The 26,937-nt window shown below is 37.2% G+C and overlaps 1 protein-coding gene across 1 annotated transcript in view; it reads left to right on the top strand.

Annotated features, from left to right (window-relative positions):
• The first annotated feature begins 12,107 nt into the window (after positions 1-12,107).
• Positions 12,108-26,937, top strand: part of arhgef38 (Rho guanine nucleotide exchange factor 38) — a 29,280-nt gene continuing 14,450 nt past the window's right edge. Inside the window, exons 1-6 of the mRNA XM_088625061.1 lie at positions 12,108-12,469; positions 20,908-21,101; positions 22,314-22,431; positions 23,694-23,841; positions 25,419-25,436; positions 25,755-25,954. Coding sequence (XP_088481187.1) covers positions 12,268-12,469; positions 20,908-21,101; positions 22,314-22,431; positions 23,694-23,841; positions 25,419-25,436; positions 25,755-25,954 — 880 coding nt within the window. The 5' untranslated portion in view covers positions 12,108-12,267. The remainder of the gene's footprint in view (positions 12,470-20,907; positions 21,102-22,313; positions 22,432-23,693; positions 23,842-25,418; positions 25,437-25,754; positions 25,955-26,937) is intronic.

Here is a 26,937-nt window from a genome sequence, read left to right as displayed (position 1 = left end):
TCTTTGAACTCCCAGTCCCATACTGCCATCTAACTGCAGAACCAGAAACGTGCTTCCTTTTGAACAACATGGAAGACATCGACCTTTTGCCAAGAGAAAATGGCTGACATTTGTCGGACCTGAAGGCGAAAAAACTATTCTAAGTGTACTTTAACGAGATGTCAGCTGTCACACGTTGTTCAGATATGTGGATAAACTCTTCGTTGAGTGCATATAACAACAATTGTTAATTCATTAAACCTTTTTTAGAGATGCCAGAGCATATATATTAAAATTAAACAATATTCTTAGTTGAAGAAAAAGCAAAATAGTTTAGCTTAACCCTGAACAATACTACAGAAGTTGTATACTTTTATTAAAAGAATTACATCCTATCCTACAAAGCTATTTTTTAGAATTATATCCTATCGTATCCGTATCCTTGACAGTATTTTTTGACCCATAAAACTGTTGTTTGCTATCTTAAATTGGGTATTCTCTAAGGTTAACTGGACTGCTTGATCATTACGTTTCTTTAATTCTGCAAGAAATGTTGAGGGTTTTTTATGGCTAAGTAAAAAAGAAACTATTTTGTTAAACCTTTGAAGACACAAGTAATTAAGAACCTATAAGGTTCACAAAAATAACCTATAGATAACATACAGTATAGGTTTCTATAGAAATGTCCTAATTCTCTGTAGAATCCTATAGGTCAATTTCAAAAGGGTAATCCCCACAAATGCCTTCACAGTGAATCTTCTAATGTTTTATTTCCTGTTCAATATAGTTTTACCAATGTTTTTTTTTCCATATGTATTACACCAAGGTCAAAGAATAATATGGTTTCATGGAAATCATATCATTCCACTATGTGATTCCTGGAGTGAAGCATACTGTACATTATTAGACCCATGTACTGTATAGGAGTATGTGTATGTATTGGGGGAGGTCAAAATTGTGTCTTTTGACATGCCATTAAATTTAACTGAGTCTGTACAGTACAGGCAACCATGATTTCAAACAATATTCAAATTTACAGCTTTAGCAAAGCATGATACCTGTTATATTTTGCTGCAAAGTTCTTAAGTTTTGAAATGAAAACTTACTTTTTTAATTCAAAGAACTTTACAGCTATGCAACCTGAATTTTAAGGGTGGTAGGTCAGTCCACAGAAACTCCCAGCCGGGCTTACCCATTCAGACTAATTTGTTATGTTATATAAGACAGCTCAAAGTTGATTTATTACCAGCCATATACAATATATGAAAAAATGTGCATGGTTTACCTTTCGTCTGAGGAACATATAATGTCTCCTGTCAATGATTATTTGTCTCTGGGAGAGAATTAAAATTTTAATTAAAAAAGTGCATTTTCAGTTCATAGTAAATCTGAACTCTGAGCATTTTATTATTTCACGCCTTCTACTGCATTAAAGTTGTAGAATGTTCTGTCGTTTATTCTTTCTTCATAAATGAATATAAGAATGTTTAGGTTTTCAAACTTACTGGACATCTCTAGTGATTGTAACGATTTTTAATTTCCTGATATCTATTTCAAAAGTATGAGTAAAAAATAAAGAGAAGAGTAAGATCTTTCGTCTCAAGGTGCAAAGATCCGAAACTTGTTTCAATTTCACGAAGTTTTTATCTCTGACATTTTTTAGTTCTGAGCTGCAGAATGATTTGAATAGTACTGGTATGTTTTTACATTTTTGCTGGTTTCACAATACTGTAATGAAACACTGATCTTTTGAAGTAAATTGTTTTGTTGAAGTTGATGTGTTTGGTCTGCCCAGTACTTGGGTAATTTCTCCAGTTCAAATGAAAACTGGTAATTAATTAGCTTTGCATTTTCCATGTGTATGTGTGCATTCCTCCTAAATAAAAGATTCCTCAAGTCTGTTAATTTAGGCACAGCAGGAGAGATGCATCTGTTTGGCTTTTGAATTAATAGCAGGGGTTGAATTACATTTTCAAACTTAAATCCTTAAATTAATATACCATAGCTCTGTATTTAGCTTTAAAAGGTGAGAGTTGCTAAGCACTCTCATTTCTGGATTATTAGAACCTTAAAATAAACTAACACAGCACATTTAAATTCCAAGGCTGCTGGTTTATTGTTGTATTTATGTGCAGCAAGTGTATACATTGATAAATCAAAATAAATTCTACTCACATTGTTTGATCTTCTGTGTATAATAGTTTTCTTATGATTTAGCTCTTGGCACTCTCAACAACGTGTGACAACATGAATTATAACACATTTCAAGGCAGCTTCTCTATGTGTAGAAATTGTGTATATTCAAACATTGGTATATATTGTGTCTCTGGTTTCATGTTTTTCCACAAAGAGCTAATATTTAATATCAATTGCAGATTAATTGCTAACGTGTAATACTGCAAGATATTATTGTGTACTTTTTTACTGTGAATTTCTTTTGTGGTTTTGTGGCCTCTGTGATCAGCGCCTGTAATGCCTGTTGTGATTATCAAAGTCACCTTGTACTGCTTGAATTTACTCTGTGTCTGGAGTTGTTGTTGTGTCAGTTTATATACAGTTTAAGCCTTAAAGGGTGAAACTGCCTGCATCTAACACAGTCTTGTGTCCTATTTGAGTATGTACTTTGTAAGTAACTTCAAAACTCACACCTGGTGCTCGCTAATTGACATGAGACAAAAATATTGTTGCTGTGTTCATTAAGCTTGTGGCCCTAGGCATATTTTTTTAAGTAACACATAACAGCAATATGCAAACCTGCTTCTTTTGCACCATAGCGCATAAGCTGCTATGATTCTGATCATGGAAAAACCTTGGTATATATTATCCACAGGCAAACTATTGTAAAGTGATATTCTTGAATAAACCAAGATTGAGGCTTCCATATTATTCCACATTATTCTCCACATTATTCCAAAATCCCAACCTACCTTGCCTAGGTGGTAAAATCCAAGGTTTAAGGGAATCATCCAGGCACAGTTATATATATTATAATGTATAAAATATATAAAATTATAAATGTTGCATAAATGTCAGATTTCTGCTGCTACAAAAACTTATTTAGCCAGTGTACTCCAAACTTAGGTAGGTATAATCATGAAAGTAAAGCAATTTACATATGTAAAGTAATATATCTACATTTTTAACATCACTGATTTCTTAGAGATAACCTATAGCAGCCATACTGTATCACCCTGCAACTCACAACTGGCAACCCACTGAAGCTACGCAGGTGTGAGCCTGGTCAGTACCTGGATGGGAGACCTCCTGGGAAAAACTAAGGTTGCTGCTGGAAGAGGCGTTAGTGGGGCCAGCAGGGGGCGCTCACCCTGCGGCTCATGTGGGTCCTAATGCCCCAGTGTAGTGACGGGGACACTACAGTATACTGTAAACAGGCGCCGTCCTTCGGATGAGACGTAAAACCGATGTCCTGACTCTCTGTGGTCATTAAAAATCCCAGGGTGTTTCTCGAAAAGAGTAGGGGTGTAACCCCAGCATCCTGGCCAAATTTCCCCATCGGCTGTTATCAATCATGGCCTCCTAACAATCCCCATCTGTGAATTGGCTTCATTACTCTGCTCTCCTCCCCACTGATAGCTGATGTGTGGTGAGCGTTCTGGCGCACTATGGCTGCCGTCGCATCATCCAGGTGGATGCTGCACATTGGTGGTGGTGGAGGGGAGTCCCCATTACCTGTAAAGCGCTTTGAGTGGATTGTCCAGAAAAAGCGCTATATAAGTGTAAGCTATTATTATTATTATTATAGTGATGGTGATTACTGTTTAAACAATTATTTCCATGACTCTTGCTGCCCTCTTGTGGTTACTAAATTGAAACAGTAACCCTTTTAGACAGATACCTATTTGTACACACATTTATACCTATTATAAGTTCAGCAGCATTTTGATGATTATTGTTTACAATCTGACTATTATTAGAGTAATTAAGACATTACCTCCATAATTATACACGAGAACAATACTGCAGTTTATTTTGATGAAGGTTCATTCTGTCTTCTTGGCTATAAGAAGAATGATGTTTCTCACTAAATTACAAACATAACTGTACCTTACAAAGTAATTTCAGTTTGAAATCTGTAGCCAATTTTATATGTGTATAAGTAATGACAATACTGAAGATATGAATAAACGTTCTTCATGACTCATACTTATATGACTGCCATATTCTACAGTATTTAATAACAGTCAGTTCTTGTTTGTGCAGAAAGGAAGGTGTGAAATGTTTGTCTGCAGGGTTTTCTCACCTTAAGCTATGGATAGAGACAGGACTGCCAGTGTGACTTTTCCCAGGAATTACAAAACCGACAGTGCTGCTACGCAGGCCCCTGTCTTCAATGTCACCGCTATAGTTTAAACAAAAAAGGCTCTGTTTGTGATAAAAACAGGATCAGCACACTATGTAGCTGGATAAACAAGAAACATGATTGTTCTGCATGGGTAAAAAAGCAGTTATCAGTGAAGGCATGATAAGCACCCATGATCTTATATTTTCCCTCACTCTACTGCATAATGAGGGCATTGGTGCGGAGAAGTTGCTCCCTGACTGATTTATGAGTGTGCATGAAATACCTAACATGTGATCAAAGTGGGTTCTGCAGGTGTAAGTGCATGTTGTAGTGCATATTCTGTTCACAGAGGCAACAGAGATGATAAATATGCAGTAAAGCCTTACTTACCACAGCAATTTGTCAAATCTCTGCTTGGCCTCTGTTCTTTTTTTTTTTGCAATTCAAAATCTAACACAGCCACTGAAAAGACATTTCTGTGTAAAACAATTTTGCTTTGTTCTACTCTTCTTAGTCATTGGGTTTGCTCCTTTAGGCAAAACGCAATTCTGAAGAGATCCCCGGCTAAAATACTGTATTAAAAAAAAGACACTTTGCTTCAAGATGACGGTGAAATTTTCACTCTTAACAAATCCATCCATACATTTTCTAACCTTGTTATCCAATTTAGAATTGTCCTGGATCCGGTACCTATCTCAGCAAGAAATGGCTGCAAGGTGGTACTGTACAGTATATACCCTGGACAGGACAACAGTCCATTTCAGGGCACACACAGACACATATACAGTATACACACTCACATCTGGGCCAATTGTTATCTGTCAGAGATAATAATAATAATTCCTTACACTTATATACCACTTTTGTGGACACTCCACTCAAAGCGCTTTACAGGTAATGGGGACTCCCCTCCACCAAAACGAATGTGTAGCCCCCACCTGGATGATGTGACGGCAGCCATAATGCACCTGTATGAGAACAGAGTAATGAAGCTAATTCATAGATGGGGATTATTAGGAGGTCATGATTGGTAAAGGCCAATGGGAAATTTGGCCAGGACACCAGGGTTAACACCCCTACTTTTTTCGAGAAACACCCTGTTTTTTTTAATGACCACATAGACTCAGGACCTCAGTTTTACGTCTTATCCAAAGGACTTTTGCAATATAGTGTCCCTGTCACTATACTGGGGCATTAGGACCCACACAGGCAGCAGAGTGAGCGCCCCCTGCTGGCCCCACTTATACTTCTACCAGCAGTTTGAAACTTATCCAGAGATAGGTTCTATCTACTACTGGTGAGGACTAGGTGAAGGTTAAATATGCCTTAATATATTAAACCATAAAAGTTTAAGGGGGTGTACTGTACTTCCTTTTTCAGCACACTGCATTTGGTAAATTCCTGATTCTACTGTGTACAGCAAGGTAAAAGGGTATATAGATTACAAATTTCATTGGATTCTTATTGTATGTGATTCCTGATTTTTATTATACAAGCACTTAAATAAATACTGTTATGGTGAGAGTCACAGAGAGGTAGGTAATTTAGGTCACTGAAGGGCAAATTGCATGAAAAACTCATTTTCTCTGCAGCTGTTCTGTTGATATTTTTTTTTACAATATGTCTATAACTATTAGACAATTTGTCAGACAGATGTCAGAATAAATGGACAACTGGCCATTTGTCCAGCTGTTGCAGGCAGATGATGAAGTTACCTTTCACTTCATTTTACCAGATGCTTTGACTTTTGAGCTAGCTTCTGAAACTGTCCAATAACATACATGACATAAGTACATTTTTACCTTTGGGGATAAAGTTATGAATACATAAGTACTTAGATACTTCACAACATTTGAACACATCTTTTAAAAGGTATACTGGGACAGAGGAAGATAATAATACTGTATATGGGACTGATATTCCAGACTCTGTATGCTGTTTGTGCTTTGCGTGAATGAGCAAATATTCTCTTTTGAAATACACTTACAGAATGTGTTTCATTACCTTCCCTTCAATGCTCTGTGTATTTAGTTTATCCTGGAAACAGGAGAACGACTGTATAGGTTTGTTGTGTAAGAGCACAAATTAAGATTCTGAGGAGGGATAGGTCTAACTTCAGGATTTCCTGGATGTTACCAGCTGGCCACACTTTCTTCTAATGTGATTTGAATGACACACTGCTCTACATTTTATAATCACCTACTTAATGGTCACTATAGAAACCAGCAATTTGCTTTGTAGTCCTTCCTTTTGAATTTGATGTTTTTCTCACATCACAGAGACTATAATGGCTTTACAAGAAATAATTAAACCTGTGCATTTAGGGACCAAGTCCTTATCAGCACTGTGTGCACAGCGCTCTACAAATACACACCCACTCAAGCTGTTTTTCCTTCATATTGTCATGCGCCTTATTGTTTAAACAAAAGAAATCCAGATTACTGAGAATACGCAGAATATAATGGGTGTTACATGGCCTCACTGGATAAGGACCTGGTTTTGCTCATGCACCTCAGCAGTTTAGCACAGGTTATGGTCTTTAGCCATTTTTATGCAAAACCAAACATATTTTGGCAAAATATGTTTAAAACAAAAAAGCCCATACTGAAATGTATTTAACAAAACGTCATTAATTCTGATGAACTTGGAATCTCATGTTAACTGATCCATGGTCTTAGCTTCACAGGTCTGATGTGTGTAGTCAGTTGAAATGGCAATTGTAGCCATTCGAAGACAGTAAAAAAAATTCCATGGATAATGACACATCATTGTGTATTTACCATTATTTGTATTAAAGGTAAACAGAAAAGAAATGTCCAGGTGGGAGCATTGTGAAAACAATCAGAATGTGTTTCATTGTTTTCCCTTTATGCTCTGTGTATTCCCAGTTCTGTCCATGATGGGCAAACCACTACAAGACATGTCAGCCCCCTTGACTGAGAGTTCTTGACTTCATTACTCTGCCACTTCAAATGGTGTTTTTATATCAGACCCTTATTTAAAATTCAGACTCTTTTAACAAAAGGTCTGGTGCATTAACACTCAGTTCATATTCTATATTTTAGCTGTTAGGTGCTATGTACAGTATAGTAAAGGCTAGATCTAAGCACAGGCTCATCCTCCATGTGGGCATTTTGCCCTTTACTAAAGAGCTTGTTTTACCAGCTGGTATGACATCACTGCTAATTCTTTACTCCAGAAAATCATCCTGCCTAACCAGAACTTCCACGTTCTTCATTTGTTTTGACCCTGGGGGATGTAACTAAAGAACAGGCTGAATACTGAAACAAAGACATACAGTATTAAAGAAAGAAAGCAGATCCTGACTACAAATGCATACATGTGTAGTGTTTGTGTCTAAGAGCATAAGTTAAGTAGATATTACAAAGTGAATGAAAGCAAGCTACCTATTCACTTAAAACTACAACTACAACAATTTAAATAACAGGACTGTTTACAATATCAACACAATAATAGATGGACAATTCAACAAGAAAGCTATCATGGGTAACAAATAGTTTAAATCGCAAGAATAGGTGGTATAAAGTTATACATATGGATGTGCACCAGAATGCAGTTTTACTGCAAAGCAATATGGGCAGATTGCAGATAAAAATGTTTTTCACTGGAGTTTCAAAAATATTAGCATAGAGCATAGCTCTAAGATAAGGATCATGAAGTTCATCCCTTTTTTGTGAGAACATTCAAAACTTTCAATTTTTCCAGAGATTAGAGTAATTGCAGAGAGGGTGCCAATTATGCAACCAAAGTATTTTGAGACAACATTTACTCGTGTAAATAAAATAGTGAATCTCTTTTTTTTTTACTTTAGAGAACACAGAATCAAACTAAATGTACTGTACATAGCCACAGTTCAACTTGATGACAACAAAATGTTTGATATTATTTTTGAAGTTATGCATAACAAAATGTAAACAGCTAAAGAAGTACATTTAAGAAAATATGAAGTCAAATGACAATGACCAAAAGAAAGAGGCCATTCTCCCTGTTCTACTTATTTGCTGCTAGCTATTTATGCATTATTCAACTATTTCTTAAAAGATCCCAGGGAAACAGCTTCAACCAGTGTCTCAGTTTGTACCTTATACCAACCACCCTTTGCGAAAAGAAGTGTCATTTGTTTTAAATGTTTAAATGCTCTGCCTCTTAACTTCAATTGCTGTCTTGATGTCTTAGTTTCACCATTAATCTCTTAGTATATCAGTTTGCTAAACCCTTTCAGGATATTAACTTGGCTATTTGATCACACCCCCTAATAATTTAGGTCCAACAGCAAAGAGCTCCTGTGATCTCCTGAGTACTAAGCTCAGAATCTTTCAAACCAACCTCAGATGTGTGCAGCAAATTAGAGTGAACCTAGGGATATTTGGGTGGCACACGATTCCTTTGGCAAAATCTGCAAAAAAGTACATTCAGAATGGAACAATGGTATTACAAAGAGAGGAAACAAGCTTTTTGTGTGTGCAAAGTACAGAGTAGAAACATAATCCCTTCCTTTAGTTCCTAAACTGGTAAGAAAGAGAAATATATTCATTATATATTGGTCCCCTTATCTGTTACATAGAATGTACAGTATTGTCATTACTTCTTGCTGGTAAACATTCTTGCTTAACCAGATTAAACTCACAACAAGGCTGTCCACCATCATTGTTTCTTTTCAGGTTTCAATCAAAATCTTATCCTACATTATTTTGACCTGGATAAAAAGTTCTTCATGACTGCAATTTGTTGTCTGCAGCTGAAACCCACATTAAATGGCATGAGTCAATGCAAAATCTTTTTGCCAAAGGGAGACTTTATCGTGATACCAATGGAACAGTAGTTCAATAGTCTTCTAATGATCTTGTTGTCAGAGTTTTTGTTTTACTTTGTAAAATAGGTCAATTCTTCTGAAATTCTAAATATTATATTAAGCTTTTCCATTTGCACAATGGTATGAAGAGTTTGTGAGATAGTCTCTATTAAAAAATACTTTTTTGCTGTTTTACTTTCTTTCAAGAAGATGCAACCTATTGTGATTTTGTAGTTAATAAAACAAATAAATGCATATATGGTAGTGTGTTTAACTTGCAATATCTTATACAGACCAGTCTTCTCAACTCAATGCACACTGGATCTGAGTGATTTTTGAGCTGAACATATACAAATGAATTTTTTCAGGCAGAAAAAAAACGTCTGATCCAGTAGGTTGAAGGGGACTCATTTTATTCAGGCATCGTACTCTTTATTTGTATGCACTTCCAACACATCTTTACAGTGTTTTTTCCATTAACTACTCTTTTATCTGTTTTATAGTAAATACTGTATGTTTATCAGAACCGAGTTACATTTTAACCCATTAACTGACAACGTAAAACACATGACTCATTGTTGGCACATTTTATGATGTACTGTATTTTCTTGCTTGTCATGCCCAGTTACCCTTGCATAGATATCGTTATTTTTTTAAAGGCACAGTATGAAAAAGGTTCTATTTTAATTGCTGTTCAGATGCTAGATCAGACAGCGTCCACAGAGCAAATAAGTATCTGTGTAAACATAAATTTCCATCACAGCTTGCTATATTTGGATAGATGTCTCTTATTCATGAGAGAGCTGAGAAATTCAAACCAAACATGAATATTCTACTTTTGCTGGAATGCTTGATATGAACAGTTATTGATGACATGTTTAGAATTTAGTCATTGTTTCGGTTGGATTATTTCATAAAGGAAGAACATATCAGTTTGAAATGATGCATTTCTGATTAATGAAATTATTGGTTGTTCTTTTATCTTGCTCATACATAATCTGCTAAATGTCTTCTGTCCAAACAATGTCCAACTAAGGTCAATACTTCTAGACCATTAACCACTATTAACAGGTCTTCGCATATCAGTGTATTGGTAAATCTAATAATATAAATATAAAATCGAATAAAATAAATAATTTAAATATGTGTAAAGCAAAAAGTTAAGCCGAATTAGTAACTCTAGCAGGCAGAATGTATTTTCATTTAATTACAGACAGCTCTCTGTACTAGTACCTCAGCACTCACTTCCTGGTCCTGGGTCCCTCAGTTGCTCAGTGGATATATACCTCGCCCGTTTTGAAACACATTTTCGTGTTTATATTGCAGTAAGTTCAGGTGATGTCAGTTCCATGTATTTTCCAGTAAATACTTATTGAATTTGCATTTTATTGGTATACTTGGTCTAGCAAAAAGACAATACTAACAATATTACTGACACAACCCACTGCACAATATTTTCTTGTGATGCTCACAAGATCAAGAATTTGAATATAATGGCTCAAGTCCAGCCCTCTTGGACCAATAGTGCTTATCAAAAAACAAATACATGTCTGTTTTCTGTTTGTCTGTTTTCGGCATTTTCCTGTTTTGGTAACTGATCTGTATTTGAAATGATTATTCCTAATCTATCTTCTTTACCTATCTCTTCCATTCTAGATAAGGAATTTCTGTTTCTTTTCAATGTATTCAATTAAGTCTTTAAAGCCTCACAATGCTATCTGAGGTGCTGTGAATATTCTGTTTATGTATTAAACAAAACCATGAATAGATTCAATAACCTTAACGGGCTGTAGCAAGTTCCTTAACAAGGAACGTGCCATGTGTTTTATTTTCCTACAGTATGACTACGTCAAGCACTGCTGTGCTGAGACAACTACGTGCAACTTGCTTTGATATATTACAGTATTATGTCTAAATACACACTGTGCGTTATACCAGGAAATAAAATACAAATTCAACTTTGGCCTTGTAAATTAATACAAGCCATAGAGTGTGTAGCCCTACAATTCTTTTTTAGTCCAAATATGCCTTTTGTATTACTAAAAAACCCTCAGTGACATGGCTTATAAAATTCTTTTTTTTTTAAATACCATTGTTCATCTTCTGTTTGAGCATCCCTAAATGTTCCCAATGAGCTACAAATTAAAATTACTAGTTAATAGTTGCCCTCAGGGCAAATTGCAATGTTTATAAAGCTTACATTAAGTAAGAAAGCAAGAGGTATGGTCAGATGCAAGTATAATATAAAATAACAATAAGGCTAGCATAATAAAGCTAGAACACATACTGTGAAACAATAAGTTTAAAAGTTGAATTTGGCATTGAAGGAATTTGGTATTCCTGCAATAATGTGTTATGGAATTGTTTTCTTGAAAGTGCATGTGATAGTGATTTATACGTAATCACAAAAAGGAACAAGTAATAGGTTTATTCCATGCTGAAAAAAAGAAGAAAGAGAACACAACATTTCGGCTGTGGAGCCTTCTTCAGGTGAGGAGAGACACCTGAAGAAGGCTCCACGGCCGAAACGTTGTGTTCTCTTTCTTCTTTTTTTCACCATGGAATAAACCTATTACTTGTTCCTTTGCAGCCTACACATGCTGACGCAGCTACCTACCTGAACTGTAATCACAAAAAGTCACACAGTAAATAAAATGAGACGTGGTTAATAAATTAATTGTGTATTGTTTTTGCTGTTGTTTTGAGTTTGTTTACTTAGGGCAGGCCTTCACATTTGGACCAAAGCCGTGTTTCTTTAAATGCAAAAATGTTCTCCATAATTTACATTCCCTATGACTCAACTATGCAAATACAGTCACATTTTTCAAGGAGATTAATATCAATCCAAGGCCACTCCAAAATGTACTGAAAGCCCCATAGGCGCATTTGTCATCCGTTCATGTTGCTGGACTGAAGATGCATGAGAAGCCTTCACTTTCTTGATCAGTCTGGTAGAGTTGCTGCCCTTCTCTCTCTCTTTCCCTCTGTGGTGGATACAGGTCTCTTAGGTGACAGGTAAATGACTCTAACAGAGGCGGAGCTACCTGTGCAAAGCTGGCAGCCAGCTATGTTGAAGTAGTTCACCTGTTGCATTTCACAAGCAATCTGGCTCTGTGGCACTTGTTCTTCAGGTAAGGGCAAGCTGGGAAGGGAATACCTGAGGATCCCCACCATGGATCCCAAAGAAGTCAAGGAAAATGACTTTAAAGGATTTAAAAGGAGAAAAGGCCTCTTCCTTAAACCGAAGATGTACCTTGAAAGAAGAAAAACAGACACTATTGTGGCTGAGGACAACTCCAAAGGGGACATAAATATAGGAACGCTGGTAAGAAGAAGCCAGTCAGACAGGACAGAATACGGCATAAAACTTAAAGGTAATCACAAATACTGAGACCTTACAACATTTCTGTGTCTGCTTTAAGTGTTGGTGATCTTTGTCATGTATATACTACATTGAATTTGTGATTAGTTCCTTATGTTGAGAAGTGCCATTGTATGGAAAATGGTATTTGTCATTAGGATGTAATTTAAAAGTTACAGGGCACTATATTTTTGTCTCCTTGGAAAAAGACTGAGATGAGAAAAAAACCTGAGAAAGTTTTTTTTCCACCTTTGGTCCTGTGGTGTTGTTATGTAACGGCACAGGGATTATTCCTGAGGGAATGATGTCATTTATGCAAATGTAGACAGAAAACAATAAGGAATACGAAAAGATACAGTACACAGCTTTGTCAAATAAGTGACTGGATGTATTAATCTTAACATTTTATGTTCATATCAACAAAGAAGGCAATTTACTTTATTGATAAAAATGTTTTAAAGGTTTAAGGTTGTAAATGTACACAATGTGAGAATACAACTATAGTAAAATGGAAATCCGTACATTACATTCACACATATTAACACTTTCTTGTACTTGTTATACATGTTTCTTGTACTTGTATATTTTGCCATCTGTATCAGTGACAGTACTGTTTCATGTAATTTTCAGCAGTGCGAAGTAAAGACAGAAGTTCCAACTTTTCTTTAATTGTTTTTAAAAACCTCCTGAAACTCATCAAGAAAAACCACATTTAATGCAGATCTCTAAAAAAGATAAAAGGTCCTCTTCTATTAATGCCATTCAGATTAAAACAAGTCCACTTGCATTTTTGTTTCAGACAGCCATTAAAATCAGGTTTTGCAGGGCAGCTTTTTCACATTGCTTACAAAAGGCCTTGTATTTACCAGCTGTAAGTGATGCTTCTGCTTTAAAGCTACGGCAGAGTTTTAGGAAGTAATCCATCAGTTTATTTCTCTTGTCGGAATGTAGTGCTTTAGGCAGATACAAGCCATAATGCTTGGTAAAACTACTGTTAGCACCTCACAGTCCACTGCCAACCATAAGGAAATTCTACCAACAAGTGTTACCCTGGTGTTTTATACCAGGATCATAGGGCATTTCTTGTCTAGTACTGTAGTGTAGAGTGTAGAGTTTCACATCCTGCTCTGTACAGTGGTGCTTATTATTTTTTGTTGTGAATGGCACTCTTATGTTTAAAGTGTCACAATAGATGCATTATTTCTACTTAATACTATTCATTACCAGGCTGGTTTAAGTTTCCCTTCAGCTTGCTTGCTTGTACTGTACATCAGTCTTTGTAAAAAAAAATTAGAGTCAGTAGAACTATAAATAACTGAAAAAGACAAGGAAGTTTTGTTAATGTACAAAAGGTTAATGTTTTTAAGAATCAATTGTTTCAGGATTTGCAGTCAAAAATCCTTCTTTAGTCATTTCAAAAGACATGTAACTGCAGGGAAGTAAAATTGTTGTTGTTGAAGTAGCATTTAAGAATGTTTGCAGCCTAATAAAATTCAAAATAATTAGTTGCAAAAACTAAGTTGAGGTTGTATGAGAGATATTCAAAAACATTTAAGTTACCAAAATAGCTAATAAAATATTATGATTGGCCATCAGGGTGTATAATCTCCACTTTCCAAATATAAAATAAATTAGTTCAACAAGTACAGTATGTCAGTGTTTCCAAAACATCATCTGCCTTAGACATTAACAACAATTAATTTCTGAGTTAACTCATATCTAATTTAAGGAGACACTTGAGAGCTGAGTAGGAACAAAAACAACCTCACCTGGAAAGAATAATATCAAGTGTAAATTCACAATGGAAACACTGCTTATTATGATAATAATGTCATTTTATTTACTTTTCAAGAAACGTAACTTGCTCTAAAACAAAACGTGGATAGAACATAGCAGTAACAGAAAGAAAGTGGGAACTTCACAGTAATAACAATATACTCAGTTAAGAGTAAAACAAGATAATGAATTATAGTGAAAAATGGAGACAGACAGAGCCTCTAATGGATCTGGGCAATGAATTCCGCTCAAGCAGGCTCAGTCATCAAATAGGTGGACCCTGGAATTCACTACACTGAAAGTCAGAAGATTTCAGAATAAGAGTTTAAATATAATCATGCAATACATGACCTTTAGCAACCTACAGTATATATGAGCAGGAGAACCTCTAAGACTCTTCTAAATTCATTAAAACCCAGTGCCTTTTATGGAAGGTGCAAACCACAGGATTCCAAACATACTGTAGTAGCCCCATGGTCACCATTCAGAAATGCAGATTAAAAATTAGGTATTTTCCTCAGCTTAAAATCAGTCCCATTTTCTAGGACTACACCACAAATTCCTTGTATTTACTGTAAATAGCATATGGAAACATCTACATGCCATGTAGAATATCATGTTTTTTCATACAATATACAGTGACTATATTCATTAACCTCTACTTAACAAGGAGTCGTGGTGGAAAAGTTAATTTCTTGTTGTTTATTTCTTTCTTTGCCTTTTTTCAATCTAGAACTCTTTTATGTTTTGATATATTATGTACAGTATACTTTTTCTAATGAATGAAACAGAGATTCACTGAGAGTATATGCTTTTATTTTTAAGGTAAAAGGAAAAAAAAGCACTTTTCTTTCACATACAGTAGTTTAGTGCATTCACACTTATAAGAGTTACAGGAAAACGTATATAGGCAAACATTCTCAGGTCAGTGGCAGCAATCCAGGAGCCAAATCCTTAGATTCTTTTTAGAGACAATCCTGTTTCTCAGGTTGATTTTTTTTGTCGAAACAATGTGGGGTCTAATCTACCCATTTCAGGAGCTTTAGTTAAAACACTTCAATGAAGAGCGTAATCAGGGGATGATATCCACTTTCATGGGAACAGCTGAGTTTTGAAATGAAGCCACAAATCACATAATAGTGGAAAGTGAGACAAGTGAATTAAAATCCTGACCTGCTGTGGAGGTAGCATTTTTCCTGTCCCTAAATATCTCGGGACATCTAAAACTATCTTCAGTCCTGCAGAAATATATGTGGGAGAAAGCTAAACTTTAATGATTTGGCTACAAAATATGTACAGGTTTAAGGAAAGAAAAATACATGAGTAGCAGATGATTTTTTAAAAAAAGCTTATGGACAGTACCTCCTGATAAAGGTGTCCTAAGATTTTCCTGAGAATTAAGGCTCTTAAAGTGAACACAGGGACGTTGCTTTTAGCAAAGGGGTTGAATTTATAACAGACATGGTCTGTGAACAGTGTTCAGATGTCTCTTATTGAGCTGCTTTTAAAGGCCTTGCTTCCTGTATGAGACCATGGTCCAGTTGTACTCTGGTCTGTGCTGAACAGGTCCTCTTTATTTAATTTGTTGCTATTCTAGTTTTGCTGGATTTTGTAAAGTCAGGATAGACCAACAGTTCTCCTTTTCAGGCTGAAGAGTTTATTGAAAATGTCTTAATTGCTGCTTAGTTTTAGATCAGAGATATTCAAAAGCCTTAAATGTTCTTCAGGACCTGCTGCATATGAATGACTGCTATTCAGAACAGAAAGCCTGTTTAATGAGTTTGTATTTTAGCTCAATAAGTAAACCCTGAACTGACTGAAAGAGTGAAGAGAGAACACACCCTCCTCAATTTCTCAGTTTATGCGTTTCTTGCTTTTCATTCAACTAATACAATAGCTACTGCATTAGCCCAAATGAGCAAAGAAATTCAATATTTCAGAATAAAAGCGAAAGAATCTAAGAAACCTGCTCCTGAATTTCTTTAGAAAGGTTACATTTTTTTCTGTTACGTCATCTCTCTATAGTCTCCAATAATTGTGTCAAGACCAGGAAATGCTGAAACTTCCTGATCTGCAGGTACTGCTTGTATACTGTATATCGAGCAATCTAGATATGCTATGTAGTGTAGATATTAGATGCAGTTAATCTAAAACATGGTTTATGGTGCCCTGCTAATTAGAAAACTGCTTAAGGTATGGGGAAGAGATTAAACATTTATTATTCATAACCTTTTTTATATATTAGTGCTTCAAAACTGATTATACTTCCTGCACATAACTTCAGTGCTCTGTGTTTCTTTGATGCATTTGGCCAAATGTCAAAGTAAAAAGTAGTTTAGAAACTACATTTAAAAGAAATTTAAAGTGTATTTTAAATTTCCAAAACACTGCTTATCTCTCATAGCTATTAATAGAGGATCAGGACCATTTGCTTGAAATTTCGTTGAAATAAAACGTTATTTGATTTTGAGTAAGCAGTCCAACCTTCAAGACAGGTTTAATTCACGGACAGACACAATTAGATGGGATTTGATGCAGATTCTGACGTCTAAAGAAGTCCCTTACAGAAATCCAAAGGCAGTAAAAAATCATATACTCTAGCAGACACATTTTATAAAACATACAGTACACTGTACGGTAGATAAAGCACACGCAGTCTGAATTACATGGAGTATTTGTATCAGGTGCTCGCCCAGCTGTAACAGATGGAATGCCTCAGCAAGCCGAAGTACATGTACAGTATTACATCACCCAGGTGATTAGTTCGTAACCTGACACCAGGCTCCGAGCTCATACAGAAAGGCGGAAGTCGTCTGCGCAGAGGGAGCTAATTGCTGCATGAAATCATCCTTCTTCCTGAATTTGTGCGACTGCTTAGTTCTCTGTGGCAGGCGGGCAGGCAGCTAAAAGACATCAAGACATCAAAATCCTGACTGTTATACTAAACGGAACTGTCTGTCAAAGAATTAGATCACTGGAGCTGCTGGAAGCCATAAAACATGCGATTGTGTGGCACAAAGTGTACCGAATACCTGTATTTGAAAATAATGACTCACGCAAACTTGAATGTCTGAATGTGCAAGAACGTGAACATTTTAATTATGCACCTTTTCAGATTAAAGAAAGATTTGCGGCTTTCTTTTTTCAATATTGTAACGCAACGGGGGCTCAGGCGGGCGCCCTTGCCGCATCTGGTCGGCCCCTGCACCGTCCGGGGCTCGAACCCGGGACTTCCGCGTCTCTCTGCAGTGACCTAGCCCCGTGAGCTCTCTCTTTAGCTCACGGGGCTAGGTCACTGCAGAGAGACGCGGAAGTCCCAGGTTCGAGCCCCGGACGGTGCAGGGGCCGACCAGATGCGGCAAGGGCACCCGCCTGAGCCCCCGAAGAGTTACATTGGTGTCAGAGCGGGGTGGGATAGCCCTTCGCCGGGGACAGCGATTTAAGCGGGGGAGAGTGTAACGCTTACGGCCGACAAGCACTGTGTAAGAGCCGGCGTACCAGAGCAGGTGACATCACCGCCCTTCCCTGTGATAGCAGGACCACAGCTACTGGGCTGTAGGGAGATCTCTCTTTAGCTCACGGGGCTAGGTCACTGCAGAGAGACGCGGAAGTCCCGGGTGCGAGCCTCCAGTCGGGATGGGGCCGACCAGATGCGGCAAGGGCGCCCGCCAGAGCCCCCGTTGCGTTACATTGGTGTCAGAAGCGGGGTGGGATAGCCCTTCGCCGGGGCCGGCGATTTAAGCGGGGGAGAGTGTAACGCTTACGGCCGACAAGCACTGTGTAAGAGCCGGCGTACCAGAGCAGGTGACATCACCGCCCTTCCCTGTGATAGCAGGACTACAGCTACTGGGCTGTGAAGAGATCTCTCTTTAGCTCACGGGGCTAGGTCGCTGCAGAGAGACGCGGAAGTCCCGGGTTCGAGCCTCCAGTCGGGATGGGGCCGACCAGATGCGGCAAGGGCGCCCGCCTGAGCCCCCGTTGCGTTACAATATTATTGGCAGCAATAAATGCTCCAATTTCCCTATATTTCAATAAAGAAACAAAAGCTGCTGGTTTTAAAAAGTGTGATATCACAGATTTGAAATTCATCATGCCTGTTTCTGAGGAACAGGGTATGTTCACGTAGTATCTGGGGGCCAGTTCAACATTACTGGAATTGTGTGAAATTATAATGTGATTGAAAGTCTGTTGTTTGTATTAAGGACGATTCTGGTACAGCGTTAGGTGCCAAATGTGCAAAAGTATCTTCACTTATAACAAAAAAATTACATGTAATAAGCATTAGATAAAGGAATACAATAGCATTCACAAGAATGAGAAGTGTATGTCCTTTCTACTCTTAGGGGTGAACAGCAAGTGTGAAGATGTATCTTAAGCTTCGTATGGAAAGCACAATGTATCTTTCCATATTTGGGATATACTGTAGGAGGAAAACCACAGTATCCAGCTGTTTGTCTCTTCAGAAGAAGTGTTATGGGTAGGTGCACTCAACACACAGGTGTATTACTACTGGGGCACCTGTTCACCGTGAGAAAGTAGCTCAATGTACTTTCTTCATGTGACTAGGTGTGTATTTGCATACTGTAAATGTCTTTCAATATTGCAAGTCAGCCATTTGCACATGTCACGTATGCACTACAGAACACAGGCATGATTGAACACCATCTTTGGCCATCAAGGTTGATGATATTCAGCTTATAAGGCACAGCAATGCATCACCGCAGCCTCTACAGCAGGAATGTCCAAACCTGGTCCTGGAGGATCAGTGTGTCTGCAGGTTTTCTAGGTCTCTTTAAAGCATCAGCACCCAAAACACTGGGAGACGTTGTTAAGCCGGTCTAATTAAGCTAATAATGACCTGATCAAGGCTGATAAGAGTTGTAATGAAACCCCGTACACCATGCCCACAAGGATCAGGACTGGACAGCCTACAGTAGCTTTATATCAGGAACAATTCACAGATTCCTCCACAGGGGGTGGCCTCCTTCTTTGACACTCCTCCCATGCTGCATTGCTAGTTTAACAGTATGAATTATGCAAATCTGCTGGCCAATTATCATGGGAACTTGACAGATACTGTATGGAAATGGTAAATAACGCTTTGGTTTGCTGATTCTGTGTCTTTGTCGGACGTTAGTTACCCGCACTTGATTGAAGACATAATTAGCAGGGGCTTTAGGTCAATACAGAAATATCTATATAAGATTAAATGTTATTTTTAAAGCTCCATTTCATCACAAACAGCATTGAGAACAAAATAATCAATGAAAGGAAATATATATCAAATGTAAACAATTCAAGGCATAAAAGGGAAAATATATTTTCAAAATATTTACTGAGAATGTTTTATGTTAACAAAATTCTACATTGCATATCACTCAATGCTGATGGAATATTTTTATATGAAAATTCCTACTTCATCTGCTTACTATTCTTGGTTGATTGATCCTAGTTAGATTTACTGTCTTTAAATTTTGTAAAGAAGAAAACTGTCTTGCTTTTGATTTTTTCACTACTTCAATGATTTAGATACCCTGGTATTCAGATTTATTTATCCTCTTTCTCCATAATAAGACTAGTGTCCTATTTGTTCCATGTTTGGTTCAATCCTGACACTCCTACTGTACATCTTCCTGAACACTCCATAAGACTTCGAATTGTAATTTATTTTAGTTCCCTATAGGCACTGGAGATTGCATTCTGGCCTCATAATTACACAATTAATTACAACTTGGCATTTCATGGCATTTTCATCCCAGGAACCATGGTATCCCCACTTGCCTAGCTGAGGAAATTACAGGTTTGGTCAGACATCAGTGCTGCCACAACCCCCCTCACCTCTGAAGGTTGAGCCAAGGAGAAACATTTGCAGCGCTGAAGTTGGACTGGAAGTAAGGGGGCTTGAAATGATACACACAGTGTCATGTTCAACCAAGGAGCTTGTACGCGTATAAATTTGGCCTTCTTCTGTTTAACTAAACACCATTAATCAAAAATATAATGTTTTGCACAAAGTGGAGCAGAAAGCAATGGGTGTCTTTAGGTGCTCATGTGGACATGGAAATGAGAGCATCAACAATGCAAAGGTTACAAAATAGAGGAAGCTATTCATCTTGATGGGTTGCTAGGTGATTTTTCCAACGAAGAAAGCCAGACTATCAGCTTCGACAGCCTGGCTGAGCAGCTTGCTTCAGACTCCCACAACTGTTTGCGTAAAGACGTGCCTCCTGTTCTCAGTCTTATGTTGTCTGTCCCTTCATTTTCCTCTATTTGAAGCTTTCCAGTGTAATTTGCCAATTAATTTCTGACAGGAACAGTGATCTCTTTTGCATCTATAAAAACATAAATTTTTCTTTCAAATTCAATCTTTTAAAGGTATAAAATTATATACTAAACTGACCTGTTTTCATTAGGTCTGGAAATGAAATACAGTTCTGTAGGTACTATCCGGACATAATGCTGCACCAGCTAACCTTTATTATCTACTGTATGTAAAAAACATTTACTCCTTATTATTTCGACTGACGCCTGAAGTTGGAGCTTTTAAAAATATCAAATGTAACATATTATTTCCATTTCATAGCATAGTATAGCCAGTGTTCTTTGTGATTGACGGTGCCCTTCTGTGTGAAGATGCAGTCAGTTGATGTTTCTGGCTTGTGTTTGTGCCTGCAGAGAAAATGGCCCCTCTGGAGAGATCTGCGCCAGCCTCCCCAGCTTCTCCAGCCCTCAACCCAGAGGAAGTGAGGTTAAGAAAAATGTCAAGAAGGTCTAAAGTCATCAATGAACTAATTCAAACTGAAAAAGACTATCTCACTGACCTGGAACTCTGCATCAAAGAGGTGGTTGAGCCTTTGAAAGAAGCACAGGTACTTTCTTTATTCTCTTACTCTTCCTTTTAGAAATGTAGAAGAATCTATACGAACAGGTGTTTATAAAACCACAGTTCTTCAATTTACAACAGGTTTCCTTGGTTAAAAACATCTACAGTAAATAAAGTGGTTTCTGGGAATTTCATAGGAGATACCATACTGTATCATATATGTTCATACATTGTTTGTAATGTACTATATGGGCATTAATAACCAAGACAAAAAGCAATGACTTTAATGAGAGAGTAATGTAATTTCTGTAGGAATCTTTTCCCATCTACAGCTGCACAAGAAAAAGTTAAATAATGTCACAGTTCAAAGGTAATAATACAGCAGCACATGTATTTCCACTTAATGAACTAGCCTACAGGGGCAGCCTCTCATACACTGTAATATCATTAATATTGTAGTGCATTATTTGTATGGCAGGCAATGGGATCATTTTCTCTTTGCTTATTTCCAGGGGGAATCCAAAGATATAAAAACTAAAACTGCTGAGCTGTTCACTAAAATTATTTCATTTGTTTGGTTATTTCACTTTTATTCAGAGAGCAGACAGATCTAGCGTTATCTTTGTGTATAAAAAAGAAATTCTTGTCATCATCAAGTAACCTGTAACACCCCCAACAGTCCAAATGAAGGTCACTTGGTTGGTATTGAATGAGAGTATAAATGAAGCAAAATCATAACTAGGTTCTGTTCTTCTCATTACCCTTCTGATTTTTCACTTGATTTTATAAAGAAAATGGTGCACAATCGTACAGTAACAATTTAGTTTAGTTACTTTTCAAAGCCCAGATCCTGTGCAACATACTGTATCCCATATTATTAACTTGTTTTATTAGTTCATCTGTATTTTCTAAAGCATATTATTTTTTACTTACTGTACAGTGAGGGTGATTTAGAGGTCAGGGGTAGCTTTTCTCTTTCGCTTTTTAAATGTGCAGTATACAATTCAGTTTTTATCCCTCTGTGAATTTCTCCTGTGATGCAGGAGAACAAATGTCATCAAAAGGGCTGATTTTGCCAAAAAAATATATATTTCTCCCAGGTTAACTGTGAGGCAGGAGGAGGCTGAATATTAGAGGAATTGTGGGCAAACTTCATTGTGATCCGAAAATAAGGAATTACCAGACAGAATGGTTATTGGAGCAGGCACTGTATCGACCACTTAGCTGGCTGGATGACTGCTTTCATTTCTTCCCTTAGGTGGTGGATGTGGACCGCCTCTTCACAAACATCGAGTCCGTCTGCAAGGTGTCAGCTGAGTTGCTCGGTAGGCTGCAGGATGCTACTGAAGAACAAGACCCCGAAACTCAGATAATAAGTACGTCTTGGCAGTGCTCTGCCTCTTTCAGTCTGGCCACTTTTTATTATATTATATGTGGACTGCAGGCGTGGCAATTAGCACTGCTGCCTAACAGCTGTCATGTCCTGGGCTCAGGTCCAACCTGGGGTGCCTTATGTGTAGAGTTGTTCTTGCCTTGTGCACCTGGAGGCTCCAGTTTCCTCCAGTTTCAGTCCAAGCACATGCTGTCCATACTAATTGACATTTCTAAAGTTCCCTCTGTTTGCATGTGTACTGTACTGTACAGTATGTCCCATCTAAGATGTCCTCCAATTCACTTTGGCCCTCTTAGGTTAAATTTATTAAATTAGTGACTGTAAATGGATGCATGGTATCATCCCTTTCTTAGTTGGCACCAAAGAATTACCTACTGTATAAAAGAAAACAGATACCAAACATCTGATGGGGTGTGGCTTCAAAGTTGTTTGGAGTGTTGAAGTCTTACATGTGATGATCACAAGAACACATACTGAATCTGCATAGCTGTGCCCACAAAAAGTCAGCAGAAAATCTGATTTCAGTAGATCTACAGCCATCTCCCTAACTGTGTCAGCAACATTATTAATGATAGTTATTTTCCTGCCTTTCAATGTAGTGTAGAGATCTGGTTTTCTTTAAAAAGAGGCATTTCTCTGCAGCCAATGAAACACAGTTCAAACATAGGCACTGAGAAATGAAGTGTTTGCGGCACTGTTTGTTTAGATCTGTGAGTTCTCACTTAGCATAAAAATATACATTCTTTTTATATATTTATAATTATAATATATATTTTTTTACTTTCTGAATTGACATATCAAGCTCATATCAAGAAGTATTTCTTCTGATCAGCCCCATACAGAATATTGATTCTAAATATCTAAATGTGGTACTTAATAGAAATAGAGGTTTATTTGGCAAGATTTTGAAACAATTACAGCTAAAAAAGACAGTTCAGAAAAAATAATTTATGGCTGTGCCTTGAGTAACATACTAAAAACTCAACGAAAAGATTTAGCCAAAAGGGTTAATTGTATTTCCATGATTTCAATTTGAAAAGGATAATAATTTAAAGTATGGTACTGTACAGTGCACTAAATACTGTTTGTGTTTTCAAAGCCTTCTTGTCTGCTACTGTATGTAAGACTTACTGCTTTTGACAATTAGGTCAATTGCACTTTGCCTAACGCCTGTCCAGTGACACGAAATTACAGCTGGATTTGTTTGTTTTGATGCATCAATGGATATTGCCTTTTGTCTTCTAGGTGAAACCTTCATACAGAGCAAAGAGGCATTAGAGGAAGTCTATAAAATCTATTGCTATCAACATGATGACGCCAACAGTTTACTCAAGTCCTATGAGAAAGATGCTGAAATTCAACAGCATTTCAGAACCTGTATATCATCCTTGAAGTAAGCCCCAGCAGATTCACGTTCTGCTAGGAATTCCGTTGTGAAGTTCAGCAGATAAGAGTTACCGTAATGTCAATGCAGGCAAGCGGGAACTAAATAAAAGTGACGATGTAGTGATGTCATTAACTTGTCAGATGGCACAGGTCTGTGGTACAACAAAATAAGGTCGCAGCAGACTGAAGAGCAGCTAAAGTAAATCTTTACATGTTAGTTTATGTGGCATATTATTTGAACTGCTTAAGTGAAACAAACTCCTGCTCCCGTAAACAACCCTGAACTGGATGAAGTCAGAAAATGGAAGGATTATTTGAACTACACGATTTACTACACAAACTACATTATTTGAATTACTTTTGATCGGATCTACAGTACTCAGGCGAGCAGGAGTGTGTGAGGTTAGGATCTAAGCTTCTTCTCAAAGTTATTCTTCTCATACAATTCCATGTGTAATCCTTTCTCTGATGCTATTGCACACCTAAGGGAGACGTAACATAAAAAATCAAGATCACAGGTTTAACTCATTGTACATTTTGACATAGTTATTCATTTTAATTAAAAGAAGATTTGGCTTTTTCCAGGCAGTTGTTTCAAGTAGTGGATATTCAAAAGCAAAGGAAAAACAAATCTAGGAAGGGTTTTTTTTTCTGCTGAATGAACACAGAATACAAGAAACATTAACCTTTGCTTGTTACCTCAATGAAAAATAACTAATGGGCAGTTCTAATTAAGGTAGCACAGTGGCACAATTGTTAGCATTTCTGCCTTACACCACTGGGTCCCTGGGTTTAATTCTCGACCTGAGATGCTATCTGTGTGGATTTTTTCCTGCTGTCCATGAGTTTGCATGGGTTTCCTCCTGGTGCTCTGGTTTCCTCCCACAGTCCAAAAACATGTTGGTAGATATATTGGCTTCTGGGAAAATTGGCCCTGGTATGATTATGTGCTTGGCTGTGTCTGTGCATGCCCTGTGATGGACTGGTGTCATGTCTAGGGTGTAGCTTGGATTGCACCCATTGCTTGAAGAGATATGCTTCCCTGGCAACCCTGTAATGGATAAAACCATTAGAAAATGGACGGATGAAGTTATAATTAGCTGTATGTTGATGGCTTTTCATTGCAATTAGTTGCAAATGTTTTGTGTTAGAACAAATATGTTTCTTTTACTAACAGAATTATTTTTTCTAAATAATTTTCTTCTACCGTATGTACTGATTTCCTGCATCACATATTCATTAAGCCAACATGCTAAAAGTCTGAATTCACAAGCCTATGATTTGCGTAGGGATTTCTCTTTTCTATCATCAGTGTTTTGTTTTGCAACAAACAGAGAATGTATGCACACAGTGAATATCACGGATCACTCTGACACTTGAATGACATCATGTACTCCTGCTATCTGAACACACAAATGTGGGTGTAGAGTTACAAACTGAAAAGAAATAGTGTCTCATTATGAACATTCCTGAACTTAAATAATAGTTATGTATGTAGTTTAACACAGGTTTTAATATTGTATGAAATGTCTATGAATAACAGAGAGGCAAAAATTAACAGATTTTTCCCTGTTTTCCTCACAGGCAAATATATGACCGTGAGTAAGTATCTTTCTCTTTTACATTAGTGAGAAATAAATGCCTTCAAACTTGACTCTTTTAATATAAGCCTTCTATTTGCATATTTATGATATTTTAGCACAAGCTCCTTAGAAGAAAAGCCATACTCAAGAAAAACTAAAACGCATCAAACACCCACCTCACCTCAATTTACAGAATTCTGTTGAAAAAATTGAATAAAAGTCTCCTACTATAATTTAGGAATGCATAGTGCTTTGAAGAATTACAGTGTATCTACATTACAATTACAGTGTAAAAACTTATGGACTTTTTGCTGTTGTTGCTGTTGCTGCATTTTAGAGGAAAACCAAACTTATTAGACATGGGATCGCTGATAATTAAACCAGTCCAGCGAGTGATGAAGTACCCTCTGCTACTGGGAGAGCTGTGGAATACCACTCCTGATGACCACCCGGACAGCCGGCCCTTGGAAGAAGCCCTGGTAGCTGTGAAAATCATCAATATCAACATTAATGAGTTTAAAAGGAGGAAAGACTTAGGTAAGAATGTTCCCACTTGAGCACCAAGACAGTGCACAGAACCAAAGGCTGTGCATCTTTCTTAGTTAGTAAAAACCATGTGTGTTCCATCCTATGGCAACTAGTTTTCCTAAGATTCTGGAATTATATTGTCCCGTTCCTGCATCTCCATAAATACCTGCCTCCAAGGAAGTATTTCAGGACGTGTAATTATACTGGTAGGCAGAGATCACTCTGCTTCTGTTTCCTGTATTGCCCAGTATGACAACCCATTTGTCACTGCCACATCCTTTCTCTCTCTAAAACTGTTACTTATTTTACACTTTGCATCTACCGCTTGAGCTTCTTAGTGGGAAAGCTACATGAAAGCCACAGACCTGAGGAAGCATATCAAAACTGCACATGCCCCAGCGCCTAATACTTCCCCAGTGGTCTCAAGTTGCTTCTCTCTCAGTTCTTCACAGTTACCTTTGCAAACGTGATCAGAGGCTAAAATACTTACAGTGTTTTGATGTTAATAATGTGGATAATGTAATTAATGGTATCAAGGGTGCCATTTAAAAAACTATCCTGCAAATCATGCAAACACAGAAGGTTTCAATAAGTTCCTACATGACAAAGTGAACTTCTACTTTCTGTAAAATGAAACTTCCTGTTCACATTCACATTAACCTTTCATACTTGTACTGTTAGCAGCATAGCATTCTGCAAGCGATTATTTTGCAAACTGAAAAGGATGCAGTACCTTTTTGAACGAGAATCCTCTTTGCTTCTCAAAAATGTATCTGAAGAAATGTGATGCCTTTTAAAACCTTGGCATACAGTATGTCACTTTCATAACACAAAAGTTCCTGGTAGTATTTATACTACCTAATCTTTCAACATCGAAACATGTTATGTTTTAACATAACAATTTTCTCCCTAATCAACATTGTTATTACTTTGACCAGTGTGGTGCAGAGCTTTGCTAATGGAATTTATAACAGAAATTCAGAAGAAAGGTT

This window comes from Lepisosteus platostomus, chromosome 1 (assembly GCF_059453375.1).
Source record: "Lepisosteus platostomus isolate fLepPlt1 chromosome 1, fLepPlt1.hap1, whole genome shotgun sequence".
In the NCBI taxonomy this organism is placed as follows: domain Eukaryota; kingdom Metazoa; phylum Chordata; class Actinopteri; order Semionotiformes; family Lepisosteidae; genus Lepisosteus; species Lepisosteus platostomus.
Note: the sequence above shows the minus strand (reverse complement) of the source record. Positions and strands in the feature narration are given on the sequence as shown.